Genomic DNA, 15,034 nt, shown 5'->3' on the forward strand with positions numbered 1-15,034 from the left:
AAGGTTAATTCCAAGTAAAGCATTCATCAAGATAGACACAGTTTTTAAATATGTTTGTTAGCTGGGAACTAGGTTAAAATAAAGGCTAAATATGCTTCTCTTGATGCTGAAAAGGTCAGGCTTGAGTCGGAACTGACATTGAGAGCCTTGCAACAAATGGGTTGAGTAAAGCAGTAACAGTTCAGCTAAACAGATTTTTTTCTCCTTTTTTTGTTATTCTCTCCCCTCCCTCAAAATGGGTGTGTGATTTATGTAGAACTTAGCACCACCGAGCATGCTGATGACTGACTTTGAAAAACATTTCTTCCTCTCAAGGTTATTGGTTTTTTTAAAAAAAGAATTCTCAGAAGAGGCTTTTATTATGAGGCAACCAACTTAAAAAGAAATGCAGTTGGGTCAAATGTCATCCTAATAACAAAGATACCATTAAATATTGGGAGGATATGGGTGTTTAAATTTATGGAGCCTGAAATTATGTGTTAAAAGTGACTGGGCAAACAACCCATTTCGGCAAATGTGATTACAGGGGCAAAAGCGACCGGCTGAGCTGAGGAGAGAAAACACGGAGCAGAGTTGGCTGGTTAGCAAATATGTCCAGTCAGTCAGGAAGCAGTCATGCCAAGGCTCAGAAGCTGGAGCCTTGGTCTACCCTTGCTGGTGCCAGCAATGTACAGGGGTCGGTCACAAGACCTTGCTAGCTTAACTCACCCTGTCAGCTCTCTGCTCTGACTTGGGAAGCTGCTTGATGGAGGATGCTAAATTCAGGTAGCTTGGCAGTGATATTGGTTAATCCGTTATTTTGCATGCTGTTAACTAAAAATGACAATTTTACAATTGTCACATGCACATAAGGAATGAATGTTGAGGATTATAATTTTTTGCTATGAAGTACTGTACATGAAAATATTCCTCGTGAAAGGTATACTGTTTTATTCATTGGGGAAACCAAGTGGTGTGTTGCATTTGTTTTTTTTTAAAAGTGACTGAATTACAAAAAGCACATAAAGATTATATATAATAGTGATAGGGAAGTTGGGTGCATGAGCACAGGGAACCAGATGCCAACATGGTTTGGGAGTTTTCCACCTTGTTGTCTAGAATTTCATCATTTCTGCAGGTGGGAACATCCCACAATACTTAAGGTGTCCTCTCCAGAAAGGGTCTGTTTCTGGGAGGACAGCGGACTGAAGAGCATGACTCAAACTTTAAGACAGCAAGTCCAATCAAAACATTTGACACACAGGACTCAGCTCATGCCCACAATATGGTGGCTAATACCTCGAAAACAGCAAAGGGTAAAATAAACGGTGGCCACAGAACCATTAGAAGAGGTATTGCAGTTAAAACAAATCTGCAAAGACTTAGTGGAAGAATGGCCATTGGGGTTTCTGTCACTTGAAGCCTTAACTGCATAGATCAAGTAAATAAGGGTACCTGTATTGGCTTTGGAAGCTCTGGATCTAGGAATTTGACATAGTGAAAAGCTGCAATGGTTAATTCAGTTTCAGTCGAATCTGCAGTAAAGCAAGATTGTCTGAGAAACCATGGGCAGATGACGGTGAGATTCCAGAATTGGTGGAAGGCAATGACATAAGTGAGCTCTCTGCTAGAATGGTGGTCTGCACTTTTCCCAGACCTAGTGATAGATCAAGCTGAACCAGAATGGGCGTATCACAATCTTGGCCCTAAACTCAAGACAACTGCATTCTCCAAGATGACATAATCTCATTTTAAAAGCACAGGATTAAAGTTCTGAGAGGTAAGGAGGATGTGGCACACAATGGGAAACCTGTAATGTTTTTGCAGAACCTAATTTAGGATACTTTTCTTAGATGGAGGGCAGAGAAATTTGAACAGTCCAAAGTACGTAATCACTTGGGCTTACGTTTCAGACTCATAGTAGTGATAGATGGCATGGCACATGCAGCTGTGAGACACATTGTAAAAATCAGGACCATATACAGTGGTACCTCTACTTACGAATTTAATGCATTCCGAACGCACATTCGTAAGTCAAAAAAAAATTGTAAGTCAAATCCCATAGGAATGCATTGGGAGAAAAAAATTGTAAGTAGAAGCAACCCTATCTAAAAATTCGTAAGTAGAAAAAAATCCTATCTAAACCGCATCCAAGATGGCGGACGGAGCTCCATTCGTAAGTAGAAACATTCGTAAGTAGAGGTACTACTGTATTTAAAAACCCTGCAAATTTTACTTAGTATATTGTTGTAATTCTAAATTAATATTATTAATAATTAAATAACCATACGGCCCATCATCTGAAGATCCCAGGGCGGTTCACAACAGAAAAATACAAAAAGAGAATACAAAATACATAATAGAACAAAGACAAAAACCCTCCAGAAAGTATTTATTCCATCTCAGTTAAGAAGACTATTAGTATGCAAATGTTCATGTTACCCACAACTCTTCCCCCAACCTTACATTCTCTAAAAAAATTGACCTAGTTCTTAAAAGTGCTAAAGACAGAGGTGACTAACCATATTTTTTTTGGGGGGGGGGCTCCATTCCTGCTTCATTGCCGCATTCTTCTGTATAACCCAAGATCTTAACCTAATTATGGCTGCAATCCCGTGCACACTTTTCTGAGACAAACAATTTCACTTCTTATATAGGCATAGAATTGGTCTTAAAGTCTAAGAGTGTCCTAATTAGTTTAGTTACAGGTAGGTAGCCGTGTTGATCTGACGTAGTCGAAACAAAAAAAAAAATCCTTCCAGTAGCACCTTAGAGACCAACTAAGTTTGTCATAGGTATGAGCTTTCGTGTGCATGCACACTTCTTCAGATACACTGAAACAGAAGTCACCAGACCCTTATGTATAGTCAGAGGGTGAGGAGGGGTATTACTCAGAAGGGTGGTGGGAATGGGTGATTTGCTGGTAGGAGTGGTAAACCTGTTGACGACTGTTAACGACTGCAATTGGTCTTGCAGGAAAAAGCAAGGGGTGAGATGGCTAAAGTTCTAATTAGTTTAGAAACACTGAAATCATCTATAGTCTTAGAATGGTACCTGAGAAAGTCTACAAGGGATGTTGAGCCTCATTACTATGGCTCTTCAGTGGCCCTCCCCTTCCACCAAAATTTGTTTGGACCCCCTCGCCATTATTGTATTAGTCTTGATTTAGCATGGTAGAACCAAAATGTTCTGTGTTATTTCGTTGCATTTATGTCAACCTTAAATAACCTTTATACTGTATTTGTATCTGCTGTGCCTGAAAACTTGTCGTGTTTTAATACGTCAAAACTAAGCTAATCTAGTTTTGAATACTTGGATGCTTTATTTTGTTTTGCCAGACTTTATGTCGCCTAGAAACGATCCTTTCATAATTAGTTTTCAGTAGTCTTTTCTTCCATACTAGTGTTGGATAATTATCTTAGTCAAATGCCATTCACTGTGTTAAGCTTGCATTCTAAATTACACACAGCCTGTAAAATATTGCTGAGAAGTTCATGCATTTTCTTATATAGTGTGTGATATCGTTGTCAGTCTTCAGAGTTTATTATCTAATTGTTTACTGGAGCAACATGTTTTCTTATGCCTAAATATTTAAGAATAATGATTCACATTCCACCAAGCATTGAAATTTCAAGCTACTTTTTAATTGACCTATCCAGTGCCCTGTTAGTTTCCATGCTTACCAAGCCCATATGTCTGAGTTCTAGGGACTTTGGTATTTAACTGACAAATTGGCTTAATTCAAGGAGAGTTTGTGTGCCTATGAAGTATGTTTTTAAGTCTCTGTGATTTTGGCAAAACTAGTCAGTGGAAAGATAAGAAACCAAAGGGGTCGTTGGAGTATTTATATAGTTAGGAGGTATTACTCCTAGCACTTTCCCATTGCCTTGCTGTTTGTTCCCCTCTTTTTGTTGATCTGTTCTCATCCAGCTCGTATGAGAGTACAAAATTAAATGTGTGTGTATGTGTGTATCATCAATGTGCATGGCACTTACAGAGTACAAGAGGAAAGAGGGTTCTGCCCTAAAGACCCAACATGGGAAACAGGAAGAAAAGGGAAGAGGGGGCAGGTGTAAGCAGACAAGCCAATGGGTGGGTATTCAGCTAAGTTTTACTCAAGTAGACCTGTTGAAATCAGTGAACTTCACTTAGTTATGTTCATTAATTAACCATGTTCATTAATTTCAGTGAGTCAAAATTAGTTGAATACTACCCAATACAAGGTTGCTTCCATAGTATGTGCTCAGACTTAGTTACACGAAGGAGTTGAGGCAAAGACTTCACTGGAAAGGTTAGTTTTCCTGCATTGCAGCCCCCTGATCCCATAGGGCGACTCCCTGGTAGTTCAGGGCTGGCACCACCTTCCCGGGTAGGATGCCAGGGGTCTCCACCTACCCCAGCCTAGCGTCCAATCCTGCCTTGGGAGGTGTTGCCAGGGGATGGCCAGGTAAGGGGAGGGACTTTCTAGCTCACACAATAGAATTTGAATCTTACCTCCAAGCACCAGTTGGTTCCAGAGCTTCTCCTACCCTCCACACCCTCATTCAAGTTTCTTTTTCAGGTTAACCATTTAACCACAGGTACACAGGCGCTGCTACGTCAAGGTCACTGTTGAAGGGCTGGAAAGGAATTTTCCTGCATTGGCAGGTTTTGCCTTTCCCGTAGCAATACGTCACAACTTTGGTGGTTTCAGGCCTTGGGCGGAATTCTTTGGCGATTTTCCTAGAGGGCAACAAGATTGGGGTATTGGGGAAGCGTTGACCGTATAGGTGTCATAGCTTTCCCCTTCCAGCGGCGGCAAATGGGGGGGGGGGGCTGTCTCTGCTTGAACATATGTTCTCCAGAGCCAGCCCCAACCCCCATACATGTGGATAACCCCAAAGCCTCCCAGAACCCCGGCTGGGGACTGGGAAGGATAACGGCCAATGCCTGAGCCAAGGTCTCCCTACATCTGAATCTTAATAAAGTTGTGGCCAATTTGAATCCCATAGCACGTTGTCTTGCGTCTTTATTCTGCTCAGGGGGTCGCCCGGGGGTTTGGGGGACTCTGCCTGTCCGCACAAAAAGGCTTTCACAATAGTGCCATACTTATTTATTGCACTGATACAGCTAAAAATGACCTACCTTCCTTTGGCTTTGTAAATTATTATTTTTTCTGCACAGCTGATGCAGGATAATTTAATTTTGTTGCAAAACCAGCTAACTTATGACACCTTAAAGGCTAACAAATTTATTATGGCATAAACTCAAGAACAGAGCTGTCAGTATAAAGGTTTTTGTTTTCATTTACTTTTGAGCTTCCTGAGCTGCTCACTAAAAATTGTTTATTCTTTTCCACTTGTCAAAGCATGTTGCCTTTTATAAAGGTGCCTAGAAATCAATAATGCTGGATGCACCAGGACTCTAACACAGTTCTTTTGAAGATCTCACTAGAAGTGTTGTAACAATGTTCATATTGTCTTCTGACACAGCTTTTGTTGCAACCGTATTTGCTCTGTAGGCACTTACTGGATGGTACCAGTTTAGAGTAGAAGCAGGGGATGTCATGCTTTCATATTACAGTGGTACCTCGGTTTATGAACACAATTGGTTCCGGAAGTCTGTTCATAAACTGAAGCGTTCATAAACTGAAGCGAACTTTCCCATTGAAAGTAATGGAAAGTGAATTAATCCGTTCCAGATGGGTCCGCGGCGTTCGTAAACCGAAATTCGTAAACCGAGGTGTTCGTAAACCGAAGTTCCACTGTACTCCATTATTTTTCTCTCTCCTGTGAACAGAATTCAGCAAGAAGACTGGTTTTCTTTGTGTCCGGTGAGGGACTGTGAGAGCAGGATGCTGGACTAGATGGGCCAATGGCCTAATCCAGCAAGCTCTTCTTAAATTCTTATGTTTGAGTGATCTTTCTCTTGTTCTGTCAGTCCCTTAATCCTAAATCTCTTAATACTGATCCTGGACATGATGGGTATTCACTGGCCTGACTACCCTTGTGTCAAAATCCCACTATAGTAACTCCCTTTCTGCACCTACTTTTGTTTTTGTGTTGGGTAGCCACATTGGCATAAATTCATAGTTGGGCAGTTTTATGGTAGCACAGCTTCCCAATTTGGGGCACAAGCTCATCACAGTGTCCAGCTGAATGTAGGGAGTGGCATCACAGTATAGTACCATCAGATTGCATGTAGATATAATTTGCGTGCCTCCTTTTAAATTGCATACTGAAGATGATTAATTTCTGAATTTTGAGATTATTTCTATATGTTATGCATTGGTGATCAAGAAGTTCTACCCTATGGGTAGGCAAACTAAGGCCCGGGGGCCAGATCCAGCCCAATCGCCTTCTAAATCCGGCCCTCAGACGCTCCAGGAATCAGCATGTTTTTACATGAGTAGAATGTGTGCTTTTATTTAAAATGCATCTCTGGGTTATTTGTAGGGCATAGGAATTCGTTCATGTTTTCCCCAAAAATATAGTCCAGATCCCCACAAAGTCTGACTGACAGTGGACCGGCCCCCTGCTGAAAAAGTTTGTTGACCCCTGTTCTAGCCTATTTGAGAGAGCTATAGATAGGGCTGCATATCAAGTCTAGACCTCTAAAATGTCTTAATTTGAATCAGAGTTCAATATATAGTTCATACAGCAAGCCAAGGCTACCTGCCAAACCTAAATCTGATATCTCTGTCTTCCATTTAGCTGGCCTATGGACAGTGTTCACATTGGGAGGCGTGGGCAGCAAGCGTGCTCCTCAGCAGGAAGAGTCTTCACCTCTAGCTAATCAAAGTCTTCTGTTGCTACTTGTGCTAGCAAATCTGACTGATGCACCAGATACACCAAACCCTTACAGACAAGCTATTATGTCCTTTAAGAACACACAAGGTATGTACCATTTTTTAAAACCTATCCATCTGTCAAGAATCAAAGAGAGAGTTGAACTTGGGAACCTTGCAGTAGAATCCTAGTTTGCTTGTGGGATAGCTACGCTATCACTTTAGAAATAAATGGGTTGTGTTTTTTGTTTTTTGTAAAAAAAAAACTATTTAGAAATGGGTCCTCAATGCATGTCTGGGCTAAAGGTGGGTCCATTGTCTGAAAAGTTTGACTACTGTTGAACTAACCCTTGAAGACTAACCTCACTATGGGGAAATCACAAAATCAGTAAGATGAATCCCTTTCAAACTGTTTGTTTTTTCCCCTTCCAGATAGCACTGCTCTTCCTTCACCAAATCCTCACACTTTCCAGATTAATTTTAACAGTTTATACACCACTTTGTGTGAGCAGCAAAACTCTGATCAAGCAACCCTTCTTTTGTACATCCTTCTGCATCAGAACAACAATGTTCGAACATATATGTTGGCTCGAACAGATATGGAAAATCTGGTAAGTATTTTACTGACTGTTCCACTGCTTTGCCAATCTAATATTCAACAGAGGATCTTGCTTGTAAAATGTTTGTTCGTGTACATCAGGGATGGCCAACTCCAGAGACACTGCAATCTACTTTCAAATTTAAAATCTGGCGGTGATCTACCCCCGTGGGTTCAGCTCAAAGTTGTTGAGCTTTTTTTAGGTAGGGGAAATGTCCTGTTTCTTTGGGGTTCAGCTCAAAGTTGGTCACACTTCAGTGTTCATTGCTACCAAGTAACTAGCTGCATTATCTACAACTTTTACCCAACTTCAGTGATGATAACATTGTAGCATCCCTCAATCTTCAAAAACCCATGTGTTTGCTCATTCATGCTGTTTACCCATTCATTGCTGTGAAAGAGATTGAAATAATTTGGTGGATGGGGAGAACCCTGCAGGATGTTTTTTCTTAAATGGAAGCAGCAAAACTGTCTTAAACCCATGTTGGATAATATTAATGATAAAATATCACACTCAGTCCATTTTACCTGCCAAAATGATGGAGTTAGATTATTATTAGCTCTGTCAGCTCTAGAAATTTAGAATGTGATGATCCATCATAAAAGCACTGCCAAGAGTCTTGTTTATTAGGAATTGAATTTTATGTTTCCTCATAGGAGTTTATTTAACTCCCCCTGCCCCGACTGCTTTTTTAAAAAATACACACACACACGAAAGGGAGTTAAGAATTTTTGGTCAGTTGTGTGTGTTTTCATCTTCTTTTTCTGCAGCTGTTAAATTACTAACAAAATGGTTATGTAAAATCAGAGGGATCTAAAACTGTATGTATATGTTTGTTTTGGAAACTTTTGAATACTAAGCTAATCCATCCCTATTTTTCTCTCTTCAAGGTTTTGCCAATTCTTGAGATCCTTTATCATGTCGAAGAAAGAAACTCTCACCATGTTTACATGGCTCTGATAATTTTGTTAATCCTTACTGAAGATGATGGCTTCAATCGATCCATTCATGAAGTAGTAAGTTATGAGCTATAAGAAATCAATTTAAAATATAAATGCTTCTGTATAAAGATTAATTTGGGTTTTTTGTTGCCAAGTTCACTCTGATGGTGGTTGTCATGTCAGCATAGCTGATTTTTATGCATTAAATTTGTTCCTAAGCATTTGAGATTCTCTAGTCTTTTCCCATAGGTCTTAAGCCTTTTATACTGAGTCTAATCAAAAAACTCTCATTGCACCTTGAATCAGGTCCATTTTGGATGACAAATTTGAGAACTATAACATAACTGATTTACTTTACACAATATCTAGAGTCTAGAAGGAAGAAATTATGTCCAGTGAGTTTTTGGCTAAGCCTGCATTTTAACTGCAATTGTGATGCAGTTCATGAATGGATTTCAAAATATTAGGTTGGGTTCAGACTGTTATTTCCATTTTGGCCCCACTGAAATTAGTATGAAAAGTTTGTCATGACTATCTTAAAAAAATTATTTCAGTAGGAGCTTAGGTTGGATCCATCCAACTATTTATAAGCTACTTCTTTAAACCAAATGGAGGCGCTCTGACTTGATCATTGAGTTTTGTTTGTCTGTTCACACTCTTCCAACCCACCCTCTCCAGTTTATATGCTTATTTTGAATATTGGAGCAAACTTATCTATAATGAGAAAAATTAGAAAATTGGCAGACTGTAGATGAAATAAAGTACTGTATAATAGCTAGGATTCATGGAACTACTTTAGTTCCTAGAAGAAACTTGTGGCAGCCCAAAGGAATATTCCCCTTCCCCCATTTAAACAGCTTAATTCTCCCCACTCCCAACTAGATTGCAAACTGTTTTTAAAATATCCCTCAGTTTTGAAAGTCTTTTCATTCAGGGTGGGTGGGGATATACTTTTCTAAACAAAATTTTTTTAAAATATAAATTGAAAATATATGCAACAGAAATCTTTTGTAGCCATTTTCAAGAGGGCCTCTAAAAAGTTATGCTAGTTTATTTTAGCAACTTTGAAACTTTGGAATGCACAACTTTTGCCCTATGGTTAAAGATTGAGAAGATAAAAATAATAAAGACATTTTGCAAAATAATGGGCCTCCCATCCTGTCCTCTGTTGCACATCTTCCTTTTATAACTGCATTGCCTTTGCCAATCTCTGTATGTATTTTCCTTTTGTGGTATTGCACCCACAATTATTTATTGATATTTAAGATTAATTTTAGTAAGTGCCATTTTATAAATTGCTGATTATATAGACACTTTCTTGGGTTCCCCCAAAGAAGCCGCAAAAGCTTTCCTGTCTGGTTAAAAGATTTTTGTTTGAAAAGAAAATGTGGTTTTGGCTTCCTTGGAAAGAAGATCAAAAATAAGAGATCTTTTTGCCATTGACTTCAGACAAGCAGCTACCTATGCCTGTATTGAGTCCAGTTTTATTAAAAATGAAACTCGCAACTGTTAAGTAAACCTAATATGACATCCGCAAGGGCAACCAAGACCTCAGTGAGCTTGTCTTTGTGCACTTCTGATCCTGAATGCATATCTCTGGTATATATTGGCAGCCAGTGCAGTTCTTTCAAAATTAGTGTTATATGCTGATAGTAGGGGCTGCTGATAGGAACTGAGCTGCTGTATTCTGGACTAGCTGCAGCTTTCGAGTCACCTTCAACGGCATACAGCATGTTACCTCTATGCCCTTGAAGGTGGCATATCCAGCCTCAAGGCTGCCAGCACATGGGTCAGAAGGGCAAGGCTCTCTCTGTCCAGAAATAATCATAGCTGGTGAACCAGACATAGCTGGTAGTGATGTGGCCACATGGTGTGACATGATTAGATTCACTTGTGGACAATATTTGTCTCAGGTCTGAACACAGTCATATTTCTCTACATAAAGTCTGAGCTGCTGAAAAGATTGTGATTTTATTTCATCATTCATTCATTTAGTTTATTTATACAGCTTAAAGCAGTAATAAAACTAGACATAAACAACTTTGGAGTCCAACCTATATCCTTTGATTGTATCCACTTTAAAATTGCCATGCATCAAACATGGATATTTTGGGTGGTGGTGGTGGGGAACCATAGTCCAGGGAACAGCACTATTATACTTGTTTGTTTGTTTGCATCCCACCTTTTCCCCCGACCAAGACTTAAGCTGTCTTACACAAATTAAAATAACACAGATAAAATTTAACTGTAATAAAATTAAAATGATTTAAAAACAAATATATTAAATTGCTGATAACAACAGGCATGGTGTTCAGCTGTGGAGGACTATCAAATATGCTCTTTCCCTTCTTTATTTCAGATATTGAAGAATATTACTTGGTACTCAGAACGTGTATTAACAGAAATTTCCCTGGGGAGTCTCTTGATACTAGTAGTAATAAGGACTATTCAGTACAACATGACACGAACAAGGGTAAGAACTGTATTTTGGGCTGATTTCACATAGAACAGACTTGATCAACTTTAATTGCTAATTCCTCTCCACATCCCCAGACCGGCCTTTCCTAGCACTGGAGACACAGAGACTGAACAGACCTGTTCACTTTAGTTCAGTGTTGTTATTTTAAAAAGCCTTTAGGAATTCCCCCCTCTTTGTTCCTCACCTGCCATGTTTAGAAAAGGGAAGCTGCATTATCACAAACCTTTTTTATATAAAAAAAATAGTATATAATAAAAATTAAGGACTGAAGAAGAATAAAAGTTGTTCAGCTTTGTTTCTGACCAGGGTTAAATATATAGGCATGCTCTAAAAATATGCAGTGACAATTCCTTAAAAGACCTAAGCATATTGAGCCATGATTGCACAAGTTGTTGCTAAGGCTTATCCCTAAAATCAGAGCACAAGTTGGGTTTGTCTTCATTGCAACTTTGCCTCCGGTAAACGGATGTTAGACTGGTGAGTGATTTCCTTTTGACAGGTCTTGCTGTATACAAAAAGGATAGTTTGATGTGTGTGTTTTTTCCCCTCCTCATCTCCAACAGGACAAATACCTTCATACAAATTGTTTGGCAGCTTTAGCCAATATGTCAGCACAGTTCCGCTCACTTCATCAGTATGCCGCTCAGAGGATCATCAGGTAAATACAAGCCTTTTACAAAATATTTAAACTAGCTTCAACCTAAATTCCACAGGATAGATACTTGAATTTCCTATTGCTCAGATTTGACTGTTAACCCAGGTAAATTCTGTTCAGCTTCATGAAGTCTAGGTTAAATGTTAATCTGCAATACAGTGTGCTCCATTTATACTTTAGCTGCTTGCTAATGACGTCTGCCTAAAAACAGGTAACTACATGGAATAGGTGGCCAAAAGGCTGCTCCATAAGGTTGAATGGGGCTCTACCCCACCAGTCACAGGGCTTATCCAAATTTACCTTTTGCCCTGCACTTTCTAGGCACAGGTCTCTGCTTTCCTGGTCTGTGTATGGATGATATTTTTCCTTGCTGCTTTTGCTAGGAAAACCTGAACTTTACCGCTGAATTGGAGCAAATGGCAATTCGAGTTTTTTCAAATTGCAGTTTGCTTTGATTCAAGTAGTAAAGAGCGGGTTTTCACAGGGAAAGCAGCAGATCTGGGGCGCGCTTGGACACCTAGAAAGCCCAGACCTGTGCCTAGAAATGTGCAGCAAAGGTAAGTGTGGAAGAGCCCTGATTGTCTTCTTACTTGCATGCAGTCCAGTGGGGGGCCCTACCTGTCATCGTCATCCTCCTCCATCTCTGTGTTGCTCTTGTAGACCACAGCAGGGAGGAGATTGGGAACAGACGGACTAGAATTAGTTTTCTGTGGCTCCCATTGGCTCAGGATCCACCTCCTCTTGGCCTCCCTTCTGCCCTACCACTTCCAATGGGCAGCCGCTGCCACTGGCAAACACTAATATTGCCTGTTACTGCTGACACATTAGGGAAAGCGCTGTGTAATCTGTTTAGTGAATGGCATGAGACAAATAAATATACTGGTGTGTTAGACCAGTATGATTATTATAGATTCTTGTGAAGTCATGGTCTCTCAATAGCAGAGGTCACTATGTAATATAAACAGCCTCTCCTGCATCTTGTACGTCTTTCCATTTTTGATGGCACAGCAGAACTTCTACTTGAATCTGAGCTCTGTTGTCCCAAAATCTTCCAAGTCAACAACTTCCCTGCTAGTCATTTGTCCCTCATTGTACTTTCTGGGGCTTTCCTTGGGACCAGTTGTGACCCATTAAATACATCTGTTTCCCAGAATTCCTTCAAGCATGTTTGTTACATTACGAGCTGATACCTTAGATTCTATTGATTTTCATGTGTTTAGTTTTGCTTGGTTTTAAGTGTGACTTGGGTATTATAATGTATTTTTTTCTCTTGGGAAGGTTTTTACTCTGAAAGGTGAGGACTAAATATTTAAATAAATAAGACTGCAATGCACACACACCCCTATCTGTCATGCTTGGAGCAGGGGGAGCCTCAAACAGTTCTGCCACCGTCACTCCTTTGGTGTAGAGCTCTCCATGCCACCTGCAGGATTCCCACCAGCAGTAGCTTACATAAAACAGATGGGGGAGGGGATGAACTAGCCTGGGATCTACTGGTCCCTCTGCATCAGACCCACTCCTGGCCCAACAACTATGCCAAATTTCTGCCCCCCCCACCTTCCACTCTGCCCTGTGTGTGTAGTTGTGGGTGTGTTGGTGACCCCACTGCTGTCCAGTTGGTTTACAGATTGTTCTGCAGTATATTAATCCTCAAGCTTTCCAGACCCGGGATCCATCTTCAAACCTAACCTGCATATTGAGGCACCTATTGTTGTCGTTTTTCTTATATAGATTAGTTTTTATCTCCTCCTCTCCCCTCTCCCCTTTTTATCCCTCACTTAAAAATAAATAAATCCTGAAATACGGTAGTGATTGGGAGGAGAATGGTGCTGGCCTAGTGGTACAGCAAGTGCAACCCACTTGCTCCAAGCACAGTCTCTTGGTGGATCCTGTTTATTCTAGTTGGAGATTAGTGCTGTAATACAGTTATCATTCCATGTAAATAGATGTTTCTGACTTTCCAGATTGCTAGTTGTTTCTAGCAGCAGCTCCTGCACAAGTAACCCTTACATGTTAAAAGTCAATTCCAATTTAATTTTGAAAGCACTTCATTTTAAGAAAATTGATGTGGTGACAAATACTAAATTTATTTTCTAAAGCAGCCAATTCAGGAAAATGTGGCTTGGATTACTACCACAAGCATTGCCTTACTTTGAGAGTGGACTAGGAAGAACTTTTGAGACACAGAAAATGTGGTGCATAAGCTTTCAGTAGACCTGGTCATGGAACTGAGCAACAAGCATATTTGTAGGTAACACATGACTAGGATGAATTATTTTAGGGGAAGTAAAATCAGCAAGTGCAACTTTAATTTTATTGCTTTAGGAATTCTCAACTCAAAATCTACTTAGCCGTACAGCTGACAGAGCACAGATGGCCATAATTCAAGATTCACCAGATGCTCTAGTAATTCCTTCCTTAATGTGAGAAGTAATTCAACTTCTATGGAGGCTTTTTTAAATCCTCCTATGAGTACGGACTGCCAATAGTTTTAAATTATGAAGACTATTGTGGATTAAAGGTTGAACTGAGACTTGTCATTTATAGTTCAAACAGGGCCTAAGTAAAATAGAACTTTATGCCACAGAGTAATTGACACATTCTGCAATCATTAATGTTGACAGATTTGTGTCAATCATTTCCTCACGCTCAGCTGCTAGCAGTGAAATTAGATGTAACAGATTACTTGGATGGACACTGCCATTGAATTTAATCATTTTCAGAATCATCCTTAATTATGTAAGAGTAAATAGAGTCCCAAACTATAATGCTATTCATAACATGTAGATTGCATTTCATTTTTCAATATTTAAAGAATGTGCTGATGCAGAAAGGCAGATGATTCTATAAAAGCATTATTACCTTGCTAATTACCTTAGTATAGGCAATCATGTTCATAAGATGGCAAAACAAATAGTTTAGGACTTGGAGGTAAACTAGCTGTTCTGGTAGGCTATTTGCTTGTTGTTTGTAAGATTTCTTATCCACCCTTCACCATAAGATCCCAGGGTGGATTACAACAATATACTGGAACAGAGCAGTATACATTTAGCAAATGAGGCAACTCCCACAAAACAAAATAAGTGTCAAATTCTGGGGTATGTCTGCAACATATAGCAAAAGCTGTGCAATGAAGATGCTCAATGCACCTTTCTGGATACATAGGATATTTTGAGAGCCCACCTGTAGAAAAGTGACACATGCACCCTATTGATCTTGGATCCTATTCAATGACTTAATCCAAGAATTTCTAACTTCAGTTTTACAAGCTGAACCAGGCAGGTGCCTATATTATTTAAAAAGAGAAGGTTTATCACAGGAGCACCATATCTTAAATTTGAACCTAAGTGTAGAATTTCAAACTTGACAGTACGTTTAGGAAATTGAGATCTATACCACTAGAAATTGAGTTCTATACCCACTAGACACTGGGGCACATTTTTTCAGTTCTATAAAGGAGAGAATTAAGAGGTAACAGAACTTTGAGGAACCTGCCTTGTTGAATAGGGGTTTGTCTCAGCTTCAAGCCTTAGAGTGACATTGCACTAGGAAGTGGAGAGTCACTTTGGTTCATTTTTCAAAGCCTCTGACATGTTTACCACAGTGAGAAAATCA

At 39.7% G+C, this 15,034-nt stretch overlaps 1 protein-coding gene across 3 annotated transcripts in view; it reads left to right on the plus strand.

Annotated features, from left to right (window-relative positions):
• DYM (dymeclin) overlaps positions 1-15,034 on the plus strand; it is a 160,924-nt gene that overhangs the window by 61,391 nt on the left and 84,499 nt on the right. For all 3 annotated transcript variants that reach the window (XM_088653131.1, XM_088653132.1, XM_035100631.3), the window contains 5 exons: positions 6,672-6,854; positions 7,178-7,356; positions 8,235-8,360; positions 10,645-10,758; positions 11,328-11,422. In XM_088653131.1, the coding sequence (XP_088509257.1) occupies positions 6,672-6,854; positions 7,178-7,356; positions 8,235-8,360; positions 10,645-10,758; positions 11,328-11,422 (697 nt within the window). The remainder of the gene's footprint in view (positions 1-6,671; positions 6,855-7,177; positions 7,357-8,234; positions 8,361-10,644; positions 10,759-11,327; positions 11,423-15,034) is intronic.

This window comes from Zootoca vivipara, chromosome 10 (genome assembly GCF_965207765.1).
Source record: "Zootoca vivipara chromosome 10, rZooViv2.hap1.1, whole genome shotgun sequence".
NCBI lineage: Eukaryota > Metazoa > Chordata > Lepidosauria > Squamata > Lacertidae > Zootoca > Zootoca vivipara.